This window comes from Rhinoraja longicauda, chromosome 21, assembly GCF_053455715.1.
Source record: "Rhinoraja longicauda isolate Sanriku21f chromosome 21, sRhiLon1.1, whole genome shotgun sequence".
Classification (NCBI taxonomy): domain Eukaryota; kingdom Metazoa; phylum Chordata; class Chondrichthyes; order Rajiformes; family Arhynchobatidae; genus Rhinoraja; species Rhinoraja longicauda.
The window spans coordinates 32,962,368-32,985,318 of record NC_135973.1 but is presented as its reverse complement, the minus strand read 5'-3'; the positions used below and the strand labels follow the sequence as shown (position 1 = coordinate 32,985,318).

The following is a 22,951-nucleotide window of genomic DNA, read 5'->3' as shown; positions in this document are numbered from 1 at the left end:
GGACTGAAGGCTGATAAATCCCCAGGGCCTGATGGTCTGCATCCCAGGGTACTTAAGGAGGTGGCTCTAGAAATAGTGGAAGCATTGGAGATCATTTTTCAATGTTCTATAGATTCAGGATCAGTTCCTGTGGATTGGAGGATAGCAAATGTTATCCCACTTTTTAAGAAAGGAGGGAGAGAGAAAACGGGTAATTATAGACCAGTTAGTCTGACATCAGTGGTGGGGAAGATGCTGGAGTCAATTATAAAAGACGAAATTGCTGAGCATTTGGATAGCAGTAACGGGATCATTCCGAGTCAGCATGGATTTATGAAGGGGAAATCATGCTTGACAAATCTACTGGAATTTTTTGAGGATGTAACGAGGAAAGTTGACAGGGGAGAGTCAGTGGATGTGGTGTACCTCGACTTTCAGAAAGCCTTCGACAAGGTCCCACATAGGAGATTGGTGGGCAAAATTAGGGCACATGGTATTGGGGGTAGGGTACTGACATGGATAGAAAATTGGTTGACAGACAGAAAGCAAAGAGTGGGGATAAATGGGTCCCTTTCGGAATGGGAGGCAGTGACCAGTGGGGTACCGCAAGGTTCGGTGCTGGGACCCCAGCTATTTACGATATACATTAATGACTTAGACGAAGGGATTAAAAGTACCATTAGCAAATTTGCAGATGATACTAAGCTGGGGGGTAGTGTGAATTGTGAGGAAGATGCAATAAGGCTGCAGGGTGACTTGGACAGGTTGTGTGAGTGGGCGGATACATGGCAGATGCAGTTTAATGTAGATAAGTGTGAGGTTATTCACTTTGGAAGTAAGAATAGAAAGGCAGATTATTATCTGAATGGTGTCAAGTTAGGAGGAGGGGGAGTTCAACGAGATCTGGGTGTCCTAGTGCATCAGTCAATGAAAGGAAGCATGCAGGTACAGCAGGCAATGAAGAAAGCCAATGGAATGTTGGCCTTCGTAACAAGAGGAGTTGAGTATAGGAGCAAAGAGGTCCTTCTACAGTTGTACCGGGCCCTGGTGAGACCGCACCTGGAGTACTGTGTGCAGTTTTGGTCTCCAAATTTGAGGAAGGATATTCTTGCTATGGAGGGCGTGCAGCGTAGGTTCACTAGGTTAATTCCCGGAATGGCGGGACTGTCGTATGTTGAAAGGCTGGAGCGATTGGGCTTGTATACACTGGAATTTAGAAGGATGAGGGGGGATCTTATTGAAACATATAAGATAATTAGGGGATTGGACACATTAGAGGCAGGAAACGTTCCCAATGTTGGGGGAGTCCAGAACAAGGGGCCACAGTTTAAGAGAAGGGGTAGGCCATTTAGAACGGAGATGAGGAAGAACTTTTTCAGTCAGAGAGTGATGAAGGTGTGGAATTCTCTGCCTCAGAAGGCAGTGGAGGCCAGTTCGTTGGATGCTTTCAAGAGAGAGCTGGATAGAGCTCTTAAGGATAGCGGAGTGAGGGGGTATGGGGAGAAGGCAGGAACGGGGTACTGATTGAGAGTGATCAGCCATGATCGCATTGAATGGCGGTGCTGGCTCGAAGGGCTGAATGGCCTACTCCTGCACCTATTGTCTATTGTCTATTGTCTATTGTCTATTGTCTATTGTCAATACCTTAAGAATTCCATTCGCACTGTTTAGAATTTGCACGTAACATCGATGAATTAGATCCCAACACTCATCCAGGCTCGGTTCAAAAACGATTTTAGGCTCTTCCACTTTCAATTTGAGTATCATAATCTGTTGCCTAACATATCGTAGTTCATGAAATTCATCTCCAAAGTCATTTCCATCCTGTTTGAAGAAGATTCAAATGCACATTACAAAGCTTAGAGCGTTAGCAATTGATGGATAATTCATTTCAGGATAAAGAAGCAGTCTTAAAAAGAAAGAGGTGGATAGTTCAGTGAGTTGCTGGGCAGGATGAGATAAGGAGGGATTTATCCATTGAGGGAGTTGAAATGTGGAGGAAGGACCTGCAGATGCTGGTTTATACCAAAGGTAGATACAAAACGCTAGAATAACAGCCATTCAGGCAGCATCTCTGAAGAAAAGGAATAGGTGATGTTTCAGGTCGGAACCCTTCTTCAGACACTTTGAAGGAGAGTTGCGACCCAAAATGTCACCTATTCCTTTTCACAAATTAGTTGAAATCGAGGATAAGACATTCCTTAACAGGGTTAAGCAAGTCAGGGAGAACATTGGAAATTGGAGAATGGGACTGTGCAGGTTATGGTCTGATGGAAATGCTTTAGGTGACTCAAGTATACTTAGGGTAGAACAAAAGAGGCGAGCTGGGAATTCATAGTACAGTAGTGTCCATTGGTAGCAAATATGAGGTATTTATCACACATGTACTGCGTGAGATAAATATTATAATATCAATATAATTTTCTTTGTCTACCTTGAATAATATTCCTAATGTTTGCTGAATATCCACAATGCTTATTCCGTAAAATACACTTTTAAAGCTCCTTGATTCATGCATATTTCAAGTTATTTACGCACACTGCATGGATTTCAAAAGTACCTTGTGTACTGTAAAAAACAACAGAAGATCCTCCAGAGATTTGATAACAGCCCCCCTTAATTGTAGGGACATAATGGAGGCAGCACATGCAAAGAATTCTTTCACTTGCTGAATAGAATCACAATCATTTTGCGGTACTAAATGCATCCATTTTTCTTTGTAAGTGACGAAAAGATTGGCACAGGTTGGAATCCATCTGCAATCACAAATTACAAGCTAATTTATTTCATAGCAAAAACAGTTTCTTCTGAAAATCCAAGACAGACAAAATCTGGAAGAACTGGGCTATTTTCTCACTTGCAGCTTATTAAAACATCAGTGAACTTTTAAACAGACACAAAATGCTGGAGTACCTCAGCCGGTCAAACAGCATCTCTGGAGAAAAGGAATAGGCGACATTTCGGTTCAGAACCCTTCTTCAGTCAGAAGACGGGTTCCAACCCGAAGCACCGACTATTCCTTTTCTCCAGAGATGCTGCCTGACCCGCTGAGTTACTCCAGCATTTTTTGTCTTTGATATAAACCAGCATCTGCAGTTCCTTCCTACACATTAGTGAACATTAATATGTTTTTCATCAAGATTTCTAATTCATTTTTTGGGAGCTGGGCATCACAATAAAGCCAACATTTATAGTAAGGAAATTAGCCAACACAGTAAGGAAGAAGGGTCGCGACTCGAAACATTACCTATCCATGCATTGTTGGGTTAGGCCAGATCGGGTAACAATTGAAGAACCTGACAGAACTGACGAGGTTTTAGAACAAGTTTGTTGGTCACCACGACCATGCTGTCTTTCTGAGACTTGAACTAGGATTTCTGAATTGTTAGTCCAGGGATCTGAATTTCCAATCCAGTAACTTAAACACTGTACACAGGGGGATTAGTTCCATAACATCCTGTTGAAGTTGAATTAGTTTAGTTTCAATGCGAGCCACGATCATCATCCAGTATGCGACGGGGTTGTGGGGAAGAAATGGAAATGATGATTGGACCGCAATAAATAACATTACTTTACGTCTCCACATAAGCCCGCAAAAATATTTGAAATCAGTAATTTTTTATATTTCAGCAATGGTCCCACAGAGAAACCATGGTCACGCTCCATAACCAGCAGTCAGTTGTACGCTGTTACCTCAGAGGTACAAAGGAGTCCTTTCTATGATGAGTATAAATTAATGAGGTTCCCAGTCTAATTATAATGAGCTTTGTCCTGCTTCCAGTCCAGCTTTTAAAATTGTAGCGAGCCACACTTTGTAGAAGAAGAGTGGCAAACTCTTAATATGAGCTAAGTCTCACTGCTGTTCAGTTTCCATGTGCAATAGGCAGCTCTTCAGAACAAAAATGCCAATCTGGACAAAGTGCAAATCAAAGAAGCAGAATCATTATCTGAAATTACCAAAATATCATGTGAATGGTGAATTATCAAAAATTAATATATTCCAGTGTTAGAAGATTGAATTCTGTCTGGTTAGAAGATGAGCTGTTGTTCTTGAGGTTATGCTCCTTTTGATTTGGAGGTAACAGTAAATTTGCAAACAAAATGAAGGGAATCTTTACTTGTGATGTTCCTCATCGTGTTGGTTGAAGATGATATTAACTTCATTTCTTTTTCACTGGGACCCTTCACCTCAAAGTAAAACAAGAATCACTGATAGTGTAAAAGATTTGCACTGTATAAATATTCACATTGGTTCAACATGTCGTCTACATAAAATATACTACGATACTAACATGGTTTCAAGAATACCACGAGCCTCTGCACAGTGCTTCTTGACAAGACCTTCAAACTCCTGAGGAAGCAGTGGAAGATCTTCTGTGTTTATTTCCTTCACTCGAACAAATCGGAAATCATCGAACCTGTACGCAGTAGAGAGGTGGGTTATAAAAACAGACTGAATTGCACAACACCTATTACTATAAAAGTCTTCTTGTTCGATACTCTATTAGGATCATTAGAAATGTGCCAATGCAAGTTGATTTCCTATCAATTCTAATTGCTGTGGAGGTTCTTACAGCATGCTGCAATATGCTCACAGCACCAAATATGGGCCTTCATATTGAATACTTGTGGCAAATTAAACTAGACAGGAAACATCCAGAGACAAAGTGCTGGAGTAACCCAGTGAGTTGGGCAGCATCACTGGACAAAAAGGGTCCTGACCCAAAATGCCATCTATCCATGTTCTCCAAAGATGCTGCCTGACCCGCTAAGTTACTTCAGCACTTTGTGTCCTTTTGTGTAAACCAGCATCAGCAGTTCCTTGTTTCTATACATCTAGCAGAGTTGGATTAACACAGTAAAAGGAGATGTAATGGATAGGCATATATAATTATATTTTAATATGGAGTTTATACAAAATCCAGATTTTACTTTTGCAAATAAAACTTTAAAGATCCTAATTTGGAATTTATAACTAATTGCAAAACTTTACATTAACCTTGTATTAACATTTTTTCCCATCAGATGATGTTATTAGCAACATGGGAAAATTAAAATGCTAAAAAATTGATTTATAGCAATTATAGAGGAGTGAATATTTTAAAAATACTAATTTGACCATTTGATACATAAAATTTAACCAAGACTAGTCAGAAATGAATTTAATTTGCCTTAATCTTGACATGTTATATTTATAATTAGGAAATATTCATGATCCAGTTGTATTTGAAGAGACATCAATTTCTTATTATATTTTGCTTGCTATTAAAATTATAGGTCTGCATTGGAAGATGTTACAACTAATAATTTCCAACAGGGAAATTAAGGAAGGGCAATTTAAATTTATAGGTAGTCCAGAAAAGGTTTACATATAAACATTTTTGAAGGTTGCAGGAAACGGTGATAAGGCTGTGGAATTTTGATTGAATAGGTGGAAACACGTTCAAGACGATCGTTATTAGAAAAACAGGGCGCACTGGGGTGGGAAAGATTGATGTAATGAGGAAACATCAAGGCGGAAATATATTGTACATATTATCCAAATGCAAAAAATATAGTTGCACCTACATATTGTACTCTACTTCTGAAGATTGGTTCAATTCTTAGATAAGTGCATCAATATGTTTATATTACAACACTGCATGTTCACTTAAAGAGGCAAGTATTCACCCTACTGATTTTTTTACACTCGACAAGTTTCTTATATCTGGAATATAGTCCGTGATCAAATGGGACGAGCACAGGAAGGCACCTTAGACAGCGTGGACGAGGTGGACTGAAGAGTCTGTTCATTTGCACAACTCTATGACACTGTCAATAGTGGAAGAAGCTGAATATCTTTGGAAGGTCATTAAGTATACAGTTGAGAAGGAAAAATCAGCAGAGGAATGGGGAAAGAAAGGGGTAGTAAGACCAACTGAGGAAAGCATCCAGTGGGTTAGTATAGAAGCAAAAGAACAAATTATCCTTTTCTGCACAATGTTATCCTATTCAATGATTAAGAATATATAAATTATTAGACTGGCAGCAAATGCTTGAAATGTGTAGTAATTCATCCTCAAAGTTGGAATTTTGTGATCATTATCACAATGGTGATCACAAAATTCCAACTCATGGAAGAGATACATATGAAATGGATGTAACTGGAAACAATATAAAACTCATTCAATGTACAGGTTGACTAGACAGTAAACCATGCAATGAGTTATTAATTCATAAAAGCTGTATACTTCTTGCTTTATTTTAATTGAAGTGCTTTTAAATTTCCAGCAGCACATAATTTCCAATTATGTACTGTATTGCAAAAATATGTTTCTGTTTTACTCAGAAGAGAAACCAGGTACAGTGTAATTGGCCAGTCCACATTATTTTATAATCTGGTGAATGGAATAGGCAGGAGATTTCTTCCACCAGTCATACTGCTGCTGAGATTGTACATATGCACCATAGAAAGAACAGCTCTGCCCAAAACTGTGAGAAATTGCAAGGTTGTAGATGCAGCTCAGTCCATCACACAGATCAGACTTCCCACCAATTACTCCATCTACACTTCATTAAAGGAGCCAACATAATCAAAGACTTGTCCTAGCTCAGTCATTCCTTCTTCTCCCTGCTCCCATCCGGCAGATGGTACAGAAGCTTGAAAGCTTGCACCACCAGACTCAGGAACAGTTTCTTCCCTCTGTAATCAGGCTTCTGAACAGTCCTTGCAAAAGCCAGGATACTGTCCAATTCACCACTAACCCATTGTGGACAATGGACTTTGTCGATAGAACTCTTTGAGCACTGCAATGCTGAGAAATACACTCTGCATATTCCCCTTCACTCTATCTATTGTACTTGAGTTTAACTTGATTGTATTTAAGTATAGTATATCTGATCTGTTTGGATAACATACAAAACAAAGTTTTTCACTGGGCATTGGTACATATTACAATAATAAACCTAAACTTAGGAGCACTGCAAAGTTAATGGATGAGCATCTTGGACATTAATTACTAGTGTTTGCAGCAACTTCTGTTCCTTAAATTAACTACTTACTTTGTGTGCCATAAGTCCTGCAGCAAAGTCATCATTGGACTGTCCACAAAGAGATGAGATTCATTCCATGCCCTAGCTTTGGTGGTGTCATTGTGCCAAGGAACAGGTGCACGAATTACTCTATGAGGGAATGGTTGAGGCACAGAAGCAATAAAGAGACGCAACCTTTCAGAAGGATCCTTTAAGACATAGTCAACTGAAAAGAAATACAGTATGACACAGAATTAACTCAGTAAACATTCAGTAAAATAAATAGACACGTGATAGTAAGGTAATTATTTTAGTATAGTATAATTAAAGTTTAATATAATATTTTTAATATAGTAAAAATTAATTCCCACCACATTGAAAGGGGAAAAGAGAAATCACATACAAAAAGAAAAAGAAAAACTGCTGGGAATATGCAGAAGATCAGATAGCATCTCTGGAAAGAAAAAAGTTAACCTTTCACAGCTGGGACCCTTCGTCAGAACGAGGTAATCTTCAAATACACAAATAAAAATCTTCAAATCCGTTCAAAAGCGCAAATAGTAGATGCGGCAAATCTTAAATAAAAGCAGGAAGTACTAGGGATAGATAGCATCGCAAGCAGCATCAGTGTAAAAAGCACTTTTTCCTTCCTATCTTCATTGTATTCTTTCTCCTCTTGTCCAGTCCTTCTCACTTACATCCATGACACCTCAGATAAGTTTTTAGTTTCTCAATCTATGCATCTTTGTGATTAACATCCAATTGTTCTACATGTCCATCTGACATCAAGGATTGAGGACCCTTCAATTCTTATGTGAACAGAGACTCAACCAGTTTCCTCCATTATCACTCTCCCGTGCCCTTTCGCTTCATTCTTACATTGAACATCATCACCTTCATTAACTTGCTCTAAATCAAAAGTGTAGCTATAGAAATTCGCACAAGCCCAAAGTATACCCAAGGCAATGCTAGCATTTATTTTCAGAGGCCTAGAATACAAAAACAGGGATGTAATGCTGACCTGTATAAGGCGCTGGTCAGACCGCATTTGGAGTATTGTGAGCACTTTTGGGCACCATATCTGAGGAAGGATGTGCTGGCTCTGGAGAGGGTCCAGTGGAGGATTACAAGAATGATCCCAGGAATGAGTGGGTTAACATATGATGAGCGTTTGACTGCAATGGGCCTCTACTCGCTGGAGTTTAGAAGGTTGAGGGGGGACCTCATTGAAACTTACCGAATAATGTAAGGCTTGGAAAGAGTGGATGTGGAGAGGATGTTTCCACTAGTGGGAGAGGATGTTTCCATTGTCTCCATCCAGGGATACAAACAGTCCTTCCAGGTGAACCAGTAGTTCATTTGCAATTCTAATTTAGTGCTTTGTTTCAATGGTCAAGATATGGTCTCTTTCAAATTGGGGAAACAAAATGTAGACTGATTGACTGCTTTGCAGAACACATCCATTCAGTCCACAAGGACAAGTTTCTTGTTACTCTAACTCCTTACCCCAGTCCAACAGTGACCTCTCTGTTTCTGGCCTCCTTTTCAGTTTTAACAACATCCAACATCATCTGGATACAGGAGGAGGTTATTTTGCTCATCAGGCCCTTGCTTGTTCTAGTTCAGCAACCCAATTAGTCTCACTCTCCCTTTATTTCCTGTAACTCTGCAACTTATTCCCTCCGACACAGGGTCTTGCCATAGAGGGAGTACAGAGAAGGTTCACCAGATTGATTCCTGGGATGGCAGGACTTTCATATGAAGAAAGACTGGATGGACGGCTTATACTCGTTGGAATTTAGAAGATTGAGGGGGGATCTTATAGAAACTTACAAAATTCTTAAGGGGTTGGACAGGCTAGATGCAGGAAGATTGTTCCCGATGTTGGGGAAGTCCAGAACAAGGGGCACAGTTTAAGGATAAGGGGGAAGTCTTTTAGGACTGAGATGAGAAAGTTCTTTTTCACACAGAGAGTGGTGAATCTGTGGAATTCTCTGCCACAGAAGGTAGTTGAGGCCAGTTCATTGGCTATATTTAAGAGGGAGTTAGATGTGGCCCTTGTGGCTAAAGGGATCAGGGGGTATGGAGAGAAGGCAGGTACAGGATACTGAGTTGGATGATCAGCCATGATCATATTGAATGGCGGTGCAGGCTCGAAGGGCCGAATGGCCTACTCCTGCACCTATTTTCTATGTTTCTATGTTTCTATGGTCCTCAACTCCCTTTTGATTCTTTTCCTACTAACCTAGAATAAAAAATAATTTATAATGGTCAGTTAACCTACCACCTTTTTTTTGGGTTGTGGCAGAAAACCAAGGCACCTGGAAGAAATCCACATGGTAACAGAGTGAACGTGCAAATTCTCTATGGTCACATCCAAGGTCAGAATTGTACCAAGTCCCTGGATCTACATGGCGCAGCACTAACTGCTGCATCGCCATTCACCATGCCACCGAGTTACTAAACATCCATCCAAGCATGGTACAGCCCTCATGACACAATTTTAAATCAAAAAATTATAGATAACCCCTTTTCCTGTTTATGTCAGAATTGGATGAAGTAAGGTCATCCTCTTGTAACATTGATTCAGTTTTCTTTCTCCACGGATGCTATCTGATCTGCTGAAAATTTCTGGTATTCTCTTACATTTCATATTGCTGCCTTTGTTCGATTTACCCGCCCTCATTGATCTTCTATTTTACACTCACCCCGACAGATCTGCTATAAATGATGAGTTTTCATTTCCTTCTCTTCGGCAATACTGAAAGTAATTGCTTTACCTAGTAACCTTGGTCTGCATCTTATCATAGACATTCCTTTGCTTTCTCCATCACTCTACAACTTTAAATGTTTTTTTCTTACTTTTCCAAATTTAATGGAATAATTGGCCTGAGATTTCAGTTGTTTCTCTTTTAGAAGATGCTATCTGGTCTGCCGAGTTTCCCCAGCATTTCCTGTTTTTTTAAATTTCAGAAGTCTGTTTGCAGACTCAAAATAATCTCATTGTACATGGTAGTTGGAAAACTACCATGAAACGCTTACAATACCAGTGATACTATAATGGTAGCACTTACTGCTACTCTGTTCTTTAGTTCAGTAGTTAACTATCTAATATTGTTGGCAAATTGCCGAAATTTGTGAATTAATTTAGTTCTTAACCCTGATATGGATGAGAGATATTTAAAGAATGTGAACATTATTTTAAGGTTGTCAGCAAATCCAGTTCATGTCTCAACCAGAGGTGATAATATTTATTCTCACAAATAGCACTTCTTATATTTGGAAACCATCCAAAGATATATTGCTTAATCCTTAGAAACAGAAAGACCACTTCTAACTCTCAAAATCTAGGCCAGGCCACAGTATAAAATCAAAAGTAACAGGAGTCTGTAACTTCCAGAGTCTCAGTTTTCTTCTGCCATGCCTCCGATTTGAGCAGTAGATCTGCAGGGTGCAAGTGGGATCTGACTTTAGATACGTGCAACACGGTGGTGCAGCGGTCGTGTTGCTGCCTTACAGCACTTGCTGAGCCGGAGACTTGGGTTCGATCCCAAACATGGGTGCTGTCTGTACAGAGTTTGGACCTTCCCCTGACCTGCGTGGGTTTTAGAAAACATAGAAAATAGGTGCAGGAGGAGGCCATTTGGCCCTTCGAGCCAGCACCGCCATTCATTGTGATCATGGCTGATCATCCACAATCAGTAACCTTGTAAAGGAGAAAAGGGAATTTAAGGGTTAAGGTGTACGTGACCAAATGCTACATGAAGATGAACTGTCACTAAATTAAAATGCATACCTCAGATGCCGACAAGTCTACCTCTGTGTAGATGCCGGCTTGAGATTGCAGAAGGGGTGTTGTAATCTTACAAAGGACAGGAAACGAATATAAAGGAAGAGCACAGAGTAGACTGAGCCTCTTAACAATTACCATAAGGTTGAGCACCAGGAAGATGTGTTTATGTTAATATACTGAATTAATGACCTCGGACAATGGCCAGTGATAGTGGGTGATGATTCATTGAACTCCTATCCTCTTGCAAGACCACCTGTGTGGGGTGTCTGGTTCGGTTATCACTTCTAAAAACCCATTGTATTTGGTGTATAAAAAGGTTGCTGAAACACTCTGTAGGTGAGTGGGGTCTTCGAGTGACTGCTAGTATGCGAGCATACTAGTTGCAGCTCTCAAACTGGTCGCAGACGCTGATCAGTCTGCGGACCGACCCTGGATCCGAGCAGAAGACGGCGACATCGTCCATGTACAGGGAGGCCTTGACCTGAGTGCCCCCACTGCCTGGCAGTGTCACTCCTCTTATGCTCGCATCCTTCCTGATGGATTCGGCAAAGGGTTCAATGCAACAGACGAACAAGACAGGGGAAAGAGGGCAACCCTGCCTGACTCCAGACCTGACGGGGAAGCTGTCTGATTCCCACCCATTAATTTGGACTGCACTACAGATATCAGAGTAGAGCAGTTGTATCCACTTCCTGATTCCCTCCCCAAAGCCCATTTTGGAGAGCACGTTTGAGTTGGCCACGGGGGCCAGGGTAAACCGCAGGAAGAGCGAGGCCATGCTCTTCGGCAACTGGCCCGACCGATCTTCCATCCCCTTCACCATCAAGCCTGACTTCCTGAAGGTGCTGGGGATCTGGTTCGGGAAGGCTGGGGCATGTAACAAAAATTGGCTGGAGTGGATAGCCAAGGTGGGGAAGAAGCTGGAGCTGTGGAAGCAGCGCTCCCTCTCCATCACGGGGAAAAACCTGGTCATCAGGTGTGAGGTGCTCTCGGGGCTGCTGTACTTGGCGCAAGTGTGGCCCGTCCCTCCCTCCTACGCCACGGGGATCACCCGGGCCGTCTTCCGCTTCATCTGGGGGTCGGCGATGGACCGGGTGCGACGAGCCACAATGCACAAGTCGGCAGACAACGGGGGTAAAGACGTGCCCAACGTCGCCCTCATTCTGATGGCCACTTTCGTGTGTGGCTGCATCAGGCGGAGCATAGAGCCAAGGCACGTGGGCACCAAATGCCACTACCTGCTGAGGTTCTACCTGTCCCCGGTGTTGCGAAGGATGGGCCTGGCGCAGATGCCACGCAATGTGCCAGTCAGCTGGACATTGCCAAACCATCTGTCGTTTGTGGACAGGTTCTTCCGGACCAACACCTTTGACCACAAATCCATCGGGCAGTGGTCAGCACGGAACGTCCTGCAGGCACTGCAGGGGAATGACTCCATGGATCCTGTGGCATGGTTCCCAGAACAGACAGCCCAGCTTGTCTGGCAAAATGCCTCATCGCCAGAACTCACCAACAAGCACCAAGACCTGGCTTGGCTGGCGGTGAGGGGAGCCCTCCCAGTCAGATCCTTCCTGCACCGCCGGAACCTCACTACCAGCGCACGCTGCCCTCGGGACGGCTGCTACGGAGAGGAAACGGTGGCCCACCTCTTCAAAGAGTGTGGATTTGCCAGGAGAGTCTGGAGAGGTCTGCAGGGGTCCCTGTCACGATTCATTCCGAGCAGCTCCGTCACAGAGGACTCTGTGCTCTACGGACTGTTCCCAGGGACGCATTCCGAGACTGACATCGAGTGCTGCTGGAAGGTCATCAACTCGGTGAAAGACGCTCTTTGGTCTGCCCGATCCTTGTTGACCTCCCAGCGGAGCGAGCTGTCCGTCAAGGAATGTTGCCGACTGGCCCACTGCAGACTGCAGGAGTACGTGCTGAGGGACGCTCTGAAGCTCGGTGCAGCCAACGCCAAGGCCCTGTGGGGGAGGACCACAGTCTAGGGTCCTTCCGCTGCTGGACATGGGGGGCAGGGTGTGGTGGAGAGAGACGCCCCTCCAAATAAGGGATATGTATGTAAATGTATGTAAATGTCTAAGTAAATGCCTGTATTGAATATGTAACCTCCGGAAATGTCGGATGGGTTTGTTTAAAAATGATGTTTTGTAAATGATATTTATAACTTGAATAAAGTATTTTTGATAAAAAAAATAAAAAAATAAAAAAAATACTAGTTGCAGCTCTCCCACTCCCGCTGGCGTAATAAAGACTCTAATGTTTTACCACTTTATGGTATTGTTGTCTGTCTATTAGAATCGAACTTTAACAACCTGTGCCTGCCTTCTCCCCATATCCTTTAATTCCGCTAGCTCTCTTTTAAATTCATCCAGTAAATTGACCTCTACTGCCTTCTGTGGCAGAAAATTCCACAAATTCACAACTCTCTGGGTTTTCTCCAAGTTCTTCGGTTTCCTCCCACACTCCAAAGACGTACAGGTTTGTAGGTTCATTGACATGGTATAAGTGTAAATTGTAAGATAGAGTTAATGTGCAGGGATCGCTGGTCAACATGGACGGTGCTCCGAAGGGCCTGTTTTCGTGGTGTATCACTATCACTAAAACTAAAACTCATTCGTTGGTATCATATTAACCCAATTTGCATCAGAAAACTGAGGCCTGGATGCAAGCTGCATAGCAGGGCAGATGATGCCCAAACTTGAATATAATATGTACTTCCTTTGTGAGCCAGAGGAAGCAGGAATATTTTACTTGTCCGCACAAGGAAGTCTTGCCTTCCTTTTATGTGGTTCCTCACCCACCTCCTGATCACAGTCATTGTTTTCCATCCTTGCCCTATTGCATTCCCTGTTGCTTTTCTTTCCCCACCTCTGATAGCTGGTGGGGATTCTAGACTGCTGTTTTCTTGTGCTACCTTATACTCCCCGTCCTCAAAGGTTTCAAAAGTATTTTATTGTCACGTGTAACAATTAAGGTACAGTGATATGCGAATGACCATACAGCCATACTAAAAAAGCAACAAGACACACAACTACATAAAAGTTAACATAAACATCCACCACAGTGGATTCCCCACATTCCTCACTGTGATGGAAGACAATAAAATCTAAGCTTCTTCCCTTATTTTTCTCCGGCGGTCGGAGAGATCGAAGCTCCCGCAGCCGACGGTCGAAGCCCCCACGCTGGGGCGATCGAAGCCCCCACGACGGGGTGATTGAATCCCCCGCATCGGGGTGTTCGAAGCCCCCGCATCGGAGCGGTCGAAACTCTTGCGGCTTGGAGTTCCCAAAGTCGGTCTGTGACCAGAGACCGCAAGTTCCACGATGTTAAAGTCCATAGGCTCCCGCGGTAGAGCTCAGAGGTTAATCCCTGGCAAAGTGATCACGGGCTCCACGATGTTCAGTCCCGTAAGCTTCCGCGGTGGAGCTCTCGAAGTCGGTCTCCAGCAAAAGCAGCCAACTCCTCGATGTTAGGCCGCAGTGCAGACGGAGGTACGATACGAAGAAAAATCGCATCTCCCTCGAGGTAAAAGATTACAAAAAGTTCCCCCCACCCCTACCCCCCACATAAAAACAAGCTAAAGAACACTAAAAATGTACATTTAACACATACTAAAGAAACAACGAAGAAGAAAGGGACAGACTGTTGGCGAGGCAGCCATTGCTGGCGCCACCCGGTGGTTCATTTCCTGAGTCAGTCTGGAAGGTGATTGAAATGAGACTTTGAGTTTACTATTGCCAAAGCCTCCATGTTTCCAACCTTATTGACTTTTCTCAAATGATTCCCTTCTCCCACCACACGAGAATCGCAGGCAATGTTGTTAAAGCATTAAGAAAAGTAGTAAATAGTTTTTCAAAGGAGGGAAAAATAGGGAGGGCGATCCATAAAACAGTTTTTACTTGCAGCATCTTATCTGCTACTCTTTATTTAGATTTTTATCTTACCAATGGCTTTCCTAAGGCTACTATCGTAATCATTGTTCACTTCCTCTAACAATTCCATGCGCAGTGGCTGCAACTCTGGCACACTTTTAAGCTCTCTTGACAAAAGTTGTTCTATCCGGTTTATCTGTTCAGACTTTTGTGGTTCAATCATGTAAGATTGGATGCCATGATCGATGTAGTGAAGATACCTCTGTGAAGAAATAGAAAAAAAATGACTAAGAGTGTTGTCTACGCTTATATCAGTTTTATTTTCCTACTATTACATTGCGGTACAATTAAATTTTTTAACAACGTTTTGTTCCATTAAAGTTGGAAATAGGCCTTTTTATCTTTATCAGTTCAGACTTTGCAGTAACATTGCCAGCAAAACTGTTCGCATTTACTGTCAGTAACCTAAAATTAACAACTTCAGGCACCCGCATGTGCACAGCTAAATCGAGAACTTGCTGTCCCAATGTATTACCTTGTGCTATGATTATACATTTAACTGATTAACACTGAAATCTGTGATCCACCAAGAACTTGAGCTTCTTAAATATTATTCATTCTCTAAAATCCATTGAGAACCTATGAATGTTGCTGAAGGATGATGATAATATAAAGAATGAGATTTCTTAATGACCTACAAAATGGTCATTGTAGCTGAACAACCTCTGGGACGTGAAAAACCTACATGCATCTACCTTACATGCACAACGTGTATTTCCGCAGTATTCAATTATAGTTATTTCTTGATACTTTAAGTAATCTGACAAATTTTAATCTGTCATCTGTGTGTTGAAAAGAAAAATTATTGTTAAAGCAATGGAAATATAAGGTCAATTTATACATATATGTATGTTAAGTGGCAGATGAGTCAACAAAACAAAAACAGAAATAAAATCTATAACTCAGCAAAAAGGGATGACTTTGAAAGGAATGTAGAAACATTATAAGGAATTCCAGATTCAGCATAGGAAAACTAGGCATGAGGACTTAGGAATTCATTGCTCTCTTCTCCATTGTCACAATACTCAAGGCACAGAAAGTCATTCAGCCCATTAAGTCTACGACAGTTCTTAGAGCAATCCCATGCCCAACTCAGTTCCTTGCAACCTATTCTCTCTCATATACCCAACAACTCTACCCTGATTCCTCCGCCACCCATGTACACTGGGAAACATAGAATAGACAATGTATCTATCAACCAGCACATCTTAGGGATATGAGTAGAAACCAGAGTAGCTGAAGGAAATCCAGAGAGCTCCAGAGGGAAAGTGCAAACTCCACACAAATAGCACCAGAGGCTAGGATCAGGATTGAGCTTGTCAAATCTCTCCATAAAGAGTGGCAGATCATGGGCCACTGGAGACTGTATTGACTAAAATAGAAGCCATCCTGGCCTGTGATCCATAATCCTCTTAGCACTCTCAGTAGTCGCTCCTTTCCTGTTAGTTCAAGTTTTCAGACATTTAAACATCGGGGATGATTTTATACATCCAGAAGTTAGTCCGACTCCTGACTTGCAGTAACAGATCCCATTTACGAGCAGTATCAATCCATACAATCCATTCTTATTTTTTACAGGAAAGCGATGAGAAATTCAGATTGATATTCCATTCCATCATTAATTTATCAAAAGGATGAAAGTTGAAATGATGCATTCAAAAACTTCCTGTTTCAATTTACCAATCATCTTTGATAATACGAGGGTTGAACATTTATGTCTTATATCCCTTACAATTTACTGCAATTAGCAACCGGGAGAAAGAACACAATTTACCATTGAAAGTCCCCCGTGCATCTGCCCCAAGCCAGAAATTGTATCCTAAATTTTAAGGGGAGAATCATTTTCATAATCAGAGCAGGACATCTATAGTTGCAAGAGCACCCTAGTGGCCTCAGTCCCAAACCAGCTGTTCCAAATAGAATAGATTCATCTGCACAGGATGGGACATCAAATCATTTATATTTGCAACAGTCACTGCGATTTATTTAGAAATGAAAACATGGATCTCGGCTGTCTCTTTCATTTATAGAAGATGTAAAAGAAAAATATTTTAGGAAAAACTTGTGCACTGCACATTAATCAATGCTTGATTGACCAAAATGCCCATCAAATGCTCCCTTCAGTTCATATTAAAATGCCAATGTAAACAGATTGGAATATTGTACAGTAAAGAGATCTCACACAGTAATAATAATGTAGAATATTGTAGAAATCAGGAAATAAGGGTTAAATGTAACAAGGTAGGAACCCATTTAGTTTCTACCTACCACTTGAGTGGTATAGCTGTAACGAAGCAGTATATGAGGAATTCCCTTTATGAGCCATCTATATCTGCTCACATCTGTCCACATTGCACATGTGAAAATATATAAGGGTTACATTTTAATTAGTGCTGTGAATTACATGTAAACTTCCATCAATGTTTTCTATTCCATCTTGTTTCTTGGCTCAGAAAATCAAGTAGTAGAATCATTTAGGGAGGAATTAAAATTCATTCTATCTGTTGCCTTGATCCATTCTTTCATATCACGGCTTCTCATCTTTTCCACTTAGCTTAACCCTTCTAAAAGTTAACTGTTGATGTATTTAACTCCCCACCTTGGGCAAGACAGAGCCACATCTCTGACGTGGCTAGACACAAAAAGCTGGAGTAACTCAGCAGGACAGGCAGCATCTTTGGAAAAAAGGAATAGGTGACATTTCAGGTCAAGAGTCGGGGGAAAGGGAAACAAGAGATATAGACGGTGATGTAGAAAGATATAGAACAATGAATGGGAAATATGCAAAAAAGTAATGGTGATAAAGGAAACATGCCATTGTTGTGTGTTCGGTGAGAATGAGTTACCGACAATGAGGCACAACAAAACAACTTTGAAGCTGATACGACTTGGGTGGGGGAGGGATGGAGAGAGAAGTGAGATGCAAGGGTTACTTAAAGTTAGAAAAATCAATATTCATACCACTGGGGTGTAAGCTGCCTAAGCAAAATATGAGGTGCTGTTCCTCCAATTTGCATTTGGCCTCACTCTGACAATAGAGGAGGCCGACAGAAAGGTCCATGTGGGAACGGGAGGGATCAAAGTGTTTGGCAATCGGGAGATCAGGTAGGTCCAGGTGGACTGAGCAATATTCCAAAGATTCATCACTCTATGAACAAATTTCTTCTCATCTTTATTGAAGAATCAGTGATTTTTTTTAAGAAGATGTTTTCGATTTTGTTTCAAACTCTAACAATAAATAAAAGCTGTTGGAATGAATTCTTCATTTGCAGAATTTAATTTTCAATAAAAGAGGATGAATAAATCAAGACGTTTCTGATAATTATAACTTTACTTCCACCGAAATTACCTAGGGGTGTTTGTTGGGCACCTTTCATGCAAGATGCAAAACCTTACCACGATTCTGGATATTTTTGTAGATACTGATAAAGCAAACATTCTCGTAGAGCAAGGGAACTTGGACAGCAATTTCCCAATTTCCACATTTAATTGTGCATCTGTGATCATTCCAAGTACCAATCTGATAAGGGTGTATTGTTATTTGAGTTATTGATAAAATATTAACGCCAAATTTTTAACTAAACCTAACTGGTCTAACCACTTTCCGAAAGATGGGTAATTTACCTACAGGATGTTGTCCACATCTTTCTGGGCAGTTGTGACACAGATTCATTTAACATTTTGTTCCATTACAAGTGCAGTCAGAAATTATAAAGCTCCTTTTCAAAAGTGATTTAAAAAATAACCTCATAATCTCTATTCGTAGGCTCTCCTTCATGCTCAATAATATCGTTCTCTTGTTCAAGTATTAAATTAATTTGCTCCATTGGAGTCATAGGTCGACTTTCGGAAAATTCGTCCTTTTCTGCAGGTACATATCCACGCTCTCCATCCCAACTAGTCGATTCCCTAAAAGAAACCACAGTTTTATACTTCTCAAAATGGCGGCACTGCGCAGCAGCTGCAGCTCACCTGCAGTCCGTTTGTCTTTTTTATCTTAATTGTAGTGTTTAGATGTGATGTAGTGTTTTTTGTTGTTGTGTACTATGTGTGGGAAACTGTAAAATTGTCTCTTCCGAACGGAGACCTGACCTCTTTTTTCTGGGTGGTGTCTCCGTTCCCGCTGCGGCCTACCATCGGCCAAACACCTGGAGTTGGCGGCCTCCAGCTGGGACCACCTGGGGCTCTGGTTCGCAGAGCCCACGGACTGGACTTACCATCTGCGGAGCTGGCTGCCTTCGGAGGCTGCGGTGGCGCTGCGAGAGCGGCTGCGACTCGCCTTTGGAGGCTTCGGCCGCGGGCCGCATGGACGTTGGAAGCCCGCAGGCCCTGCCCTGGGTGGGGGCCGACATCGGGAGCTCCGGCAGCGGCAGTGCTTTCGCCCGCCCCGAATCGCGGGGCTTGGGTCGGCCCACTGCGGACCTTTCACCGTCTGGTGCGGCCTGGAATATGCCATGGGATTTTTCTCTGCCCGGCGGGGGCTTCAATGTCGGGGGCCACGACCGCCCCGACGTGTCAAGTTCCACAGCCTGACCGCGGGAGAAGACGCAGGGGAAGAGAAAAGACATTCTGGCCTTCCATCACAGTGAGGAGCTGACTGGAGGAGACTCACTGTGATGGATGTTTCTTTTTTTTTTGTTTTGTGTTGGTTTGTGATTGTGTGTGTTATTGCTTATTTTTATTGCTCTTATTGTTGGACTGTGGGTAACGGAATTTCGTCCAAAAGACTTGTTTTTTTGGATGACAATAAAGGTTATTCTTATTCTTCTTATTCTTATTCTTCTCTCACAGAATCAGAGTATTTGCAGCACAGAAACCTATTTAGCCCTTCATGTCCAGCTCTCTACTAAAACTAGTTTGTTCTCCAACTGTCCTTTTTCCATGACCCTGCAAATTCTTTCACCTTCTGTTTATTCAAATTCTCTCAAAGGCCACACCAGAATAGACTTCCAATTCCCACCACACACTGCATAAAAAAGTCAAAGCCTCATCTCACAAAGAGGTCTGACTTACATAATCAGTCATGCCCACCATGAGTCTCATATTTCAGACTCAACAATGAATTTAACAATTTTACATAATCAGTCATGCCAACCATGATTCTCATATTTCCAGCATTTAGTTTTTCTTAATCTCTCGTCCTCTGGTATTTCAAATATCATTTACCTCTTCAGTTTAGACTTTCCACAAACACGCCCTCTGTTATTCATTAGCTTTACCACCCTCTTTCAGCTGGCACCAATTGTGTTATTTAATCTCTCCTGATCTCCAGCCTAACAAACCCTTCCTCATTTATTATGCAGCCTACTTATTGTTAATATTTCATGTCTATTCAAAGGTCATTGACGAAATATTAATGCGATTTCTCTTTACGCAAATGCTGCCTGCTCCATTGTACATTTTTAGCACTTCCATTTTCCAGCATCTGCAGTAATTCATAGTCATATAGTTTGGAAATAGGCCCTTCGGCCCAACCCAAGTATGCCGACCAAAGTGCCTCCATCTAATCCTCTTTGCCCACAGTTGACCCAAATCACTCTGAATATTTCCTATCCATGTACCTGCCTAAACGTTTTAAAGTGTTATTGTACCTCCCTCAATACTTTCTTCTTCACTTGTTCCATATACCCACCATCCTCTGTATGATAAAGGTGCTCCTCAGGCTCCTATTGCATCTTTCCTCTTTCACCTTAAGTTTACACCCCCTAGTTCTTGATTCCCTGACCTTGTGGAAAAAAACTCTATGTTCACATTCCCATTCCCTCATGATTTTATATATCTCTACAAGATACCCCTCAGCCTCCAGCACTCCAAAAGATAATGTCCTACACTGCACAAGGTCTCCTTGTAGCTCAGGCCCTTCAGTCTTGGTAACATCCTCGTAAATATTCTCTGCACGCTTTCCAGTCTAATGACATCTTTCTTATATCAGGTTGACCAGAACTGAACACAATATTGTAAGTGCAGCCTCACCAATGTTTTGTACAACTGCAACATAACGTTCCAACTTCTACACTCAATTCCCTGACTGATGTAGGCCAGCATCCCAAAACCCCTCACCATGCTATCTATCTGTGACACTACTTGTAGTCCGAGATCCTTCTGCTCCACAACACTCTCTAGGACCCTATCATTCACTCTTAGTTTGACATTCCAAAATGCCACACCTAGCACATCTGAATTAAACTCTATTTGCCATTCCTCGCCCACTTGCCCAGCTTATCAAAATCCTGTTTATTTTTTGACAATCACCTTCACTGTCTACTATACTACCTATATTAGTGTCATCTGAAAATGTATTAATCATGCCTTGTACATTATCATCCAAATCATTGATATGGATGACAAATAGCAATGGGCCCAGCACCAATCCCCGAGGCACACCACCAGTCACAAGGCTCCAGTCCAAACAACAACCTTTCACTGGGAGCCTCTATCATGAAGCTAATTCGGCATCCATTTAGCTAGCTCACTCTGGATGCCATGTAATCTAACCTTCCAGAGCTGCCCATCATGCAGAACCTTATCAGAAGTCCATATAAAATCTGTCAATGCCTTGCCCTCATCAACTTTCTCGATTATTTCTTTAAAAAACTCAATCAAAGGCCTTGTTAAAGACCAAGTAAATTGAAGAGGGGCTGAAGAAGCGTTCTGACCCAAAATGTCATCTATTCCTTTTTTCCCAGAGATATTGCCTGACCCGCTGAGTTACTCCAGCATTTTGCGTCTGTCTTCCATATAAACTGCATTAGCCCTCATCAACCTTCTTGGTTACTTCTTCAAAACCTCAATCAAGAACATAATCTCAAATGCAGATTTTAATAATATAAGATCTAGATCCAGATTCAATTCTTCAATTATTTCTCTGAATTTTTTAATCACAATAGAAATGTACTAGTCTTAACCAATTATTCAGCAGAATGTGCTTATTTAACAGTAAGAAACTTGCGATACGAATAGAGCTTAACTAAAGAAGAAACATTATGATCTAAGGGTTGCTACTATTACGCTCTTCCTTTCTCTAACTCTCACTTTACAACTACTATCACATAGATTATTTATAATTGTTTCAACAACCAAAGCAAATTGGTGACCTTAAATGGATTATCATATGTGAAAAAAAAAAAGTATAAATTACCCATTGTTGATAGACTTGGTGCTGATTGAAAGTTTCTGCCTCTTTGGGGCAGGTTGAGATGCTCTCAGAGCTGAACAAATCAGTTAAGGTTAATCTATTATTCTTTCAATTAGTTTTATGCTTTAGATAGCAATGTTTTGTAACATGTATATATAAAACAATAAAACCTTCAGACCCTTTGAATAATTTTTGCTTGGGTTTTTTTTACTGAAAGAAAATCACATTTTTCCTATAGATCATTGTATCGTTGGCAATTTTGCTTTTCAGAAATAACGGGAGTTCTCGTTGATATGTAGGAGAGTATTCAATTCAAAATAGCTTTGACATTCTGGAACCTTAATTACCCAGATTTTACTTATTTGGGGCCATTGCTTCCCCCTTCACCTTTTCAGCTGCATGTTGATGCCAAAGTGATGCCCAACTGTCTTGATCACTGTCGAGATGACATCAGCTGTAGCGCAAATTCTGTCAGAGCCGTGAGGTCCAGTTTGGAAAGGAATATTTGCATTGTTTTTGTGACAAATATTCCCTGAAGAACACCCATTATTAACAGAAGATAGACACAAAATGCTAGAGTAACTCAACGGGGCAAGCAACATCTCTGGATAGAAGGAATGAGTGACGGATTGTGACCCTTCTTCAGACTGAAGAAGGGTCTCAACCCAAAACGTCGTCCATTCCTTCTATCCAGAGATGCTGCCTGTCCCGCCGAGTTACTCAAGCATTTTGTGTCTATCTTCGGTGTAAACCTTCTTACACACCCATCATTAATAGCAATTGGAAACGGAAGCACGATTGATTCGGTAGATTGAGAATGGTTTCAAATGAAAGAGAGATGCTTCGGGGGACTATACTCGGTGATTAAGATTAAGGCAGCTAAGGAGAGTGTAAGGAGCCCTTCAGTAAACCTTGCCGACAAAGAGATTGCAGATGCTGGGAGCTGGAGAACCTGTCAGGATCTTGCCATCTAATCTGGTGTTTCCTCCTTCACTACTTGAATAATTAAATGCAACTTTTCAGGACATCTGGTTAACACAAGTAACACAATAGCAAAGATGTCAAAGTAGACTATTGTGGCATGTTTCTCTTGCTGCA

The 22,951-nt window shown here is 41.6% G+C and overlaps 1 protein-coding gene across 1 annotated transcript in view; it reads right to left on the bottom strand.

The window, feature by feature from the left end:
- dnah3 (dynein axonemal heavy chain 3) overlaps positions 1-22,951 on the bottom strand; it is a 174,413-nt gene that overhangs the window by 129,569 nt on the left and 21,893 nt on the right. Inside the window, exons 5-11 of the mRNA XM_078418267.1 lie at positions 21,857-21,926; positions 18,465-18,627; positions 14,731-14,920; positions 7,021-7,216; positions 4,272-4,397; positions 2,540-2,735; positions 1,624-1,803 (exon numbers count right to left, since the gene is read on the bottom strand). Coding sequence (XP_078274393.1) covers positions 1,624-1,803; positions 2,540-2,735; positions 4,272-4,397; positions 7,021-7,216; positions 14,731-14,920; positions 18,465-18,627; positions 21,857-21,926 — 1,121 coding nt within the window. The remainder of the gene's footprint in view (positions 1-1,623; positions 1,804-2,539; positions 2,736-4,271; positions 4,398-7,020; positions 7,217-14,730; positions 14,921-18,464; positions 18,628-21,856; positions 21,927-22,951) is intronic.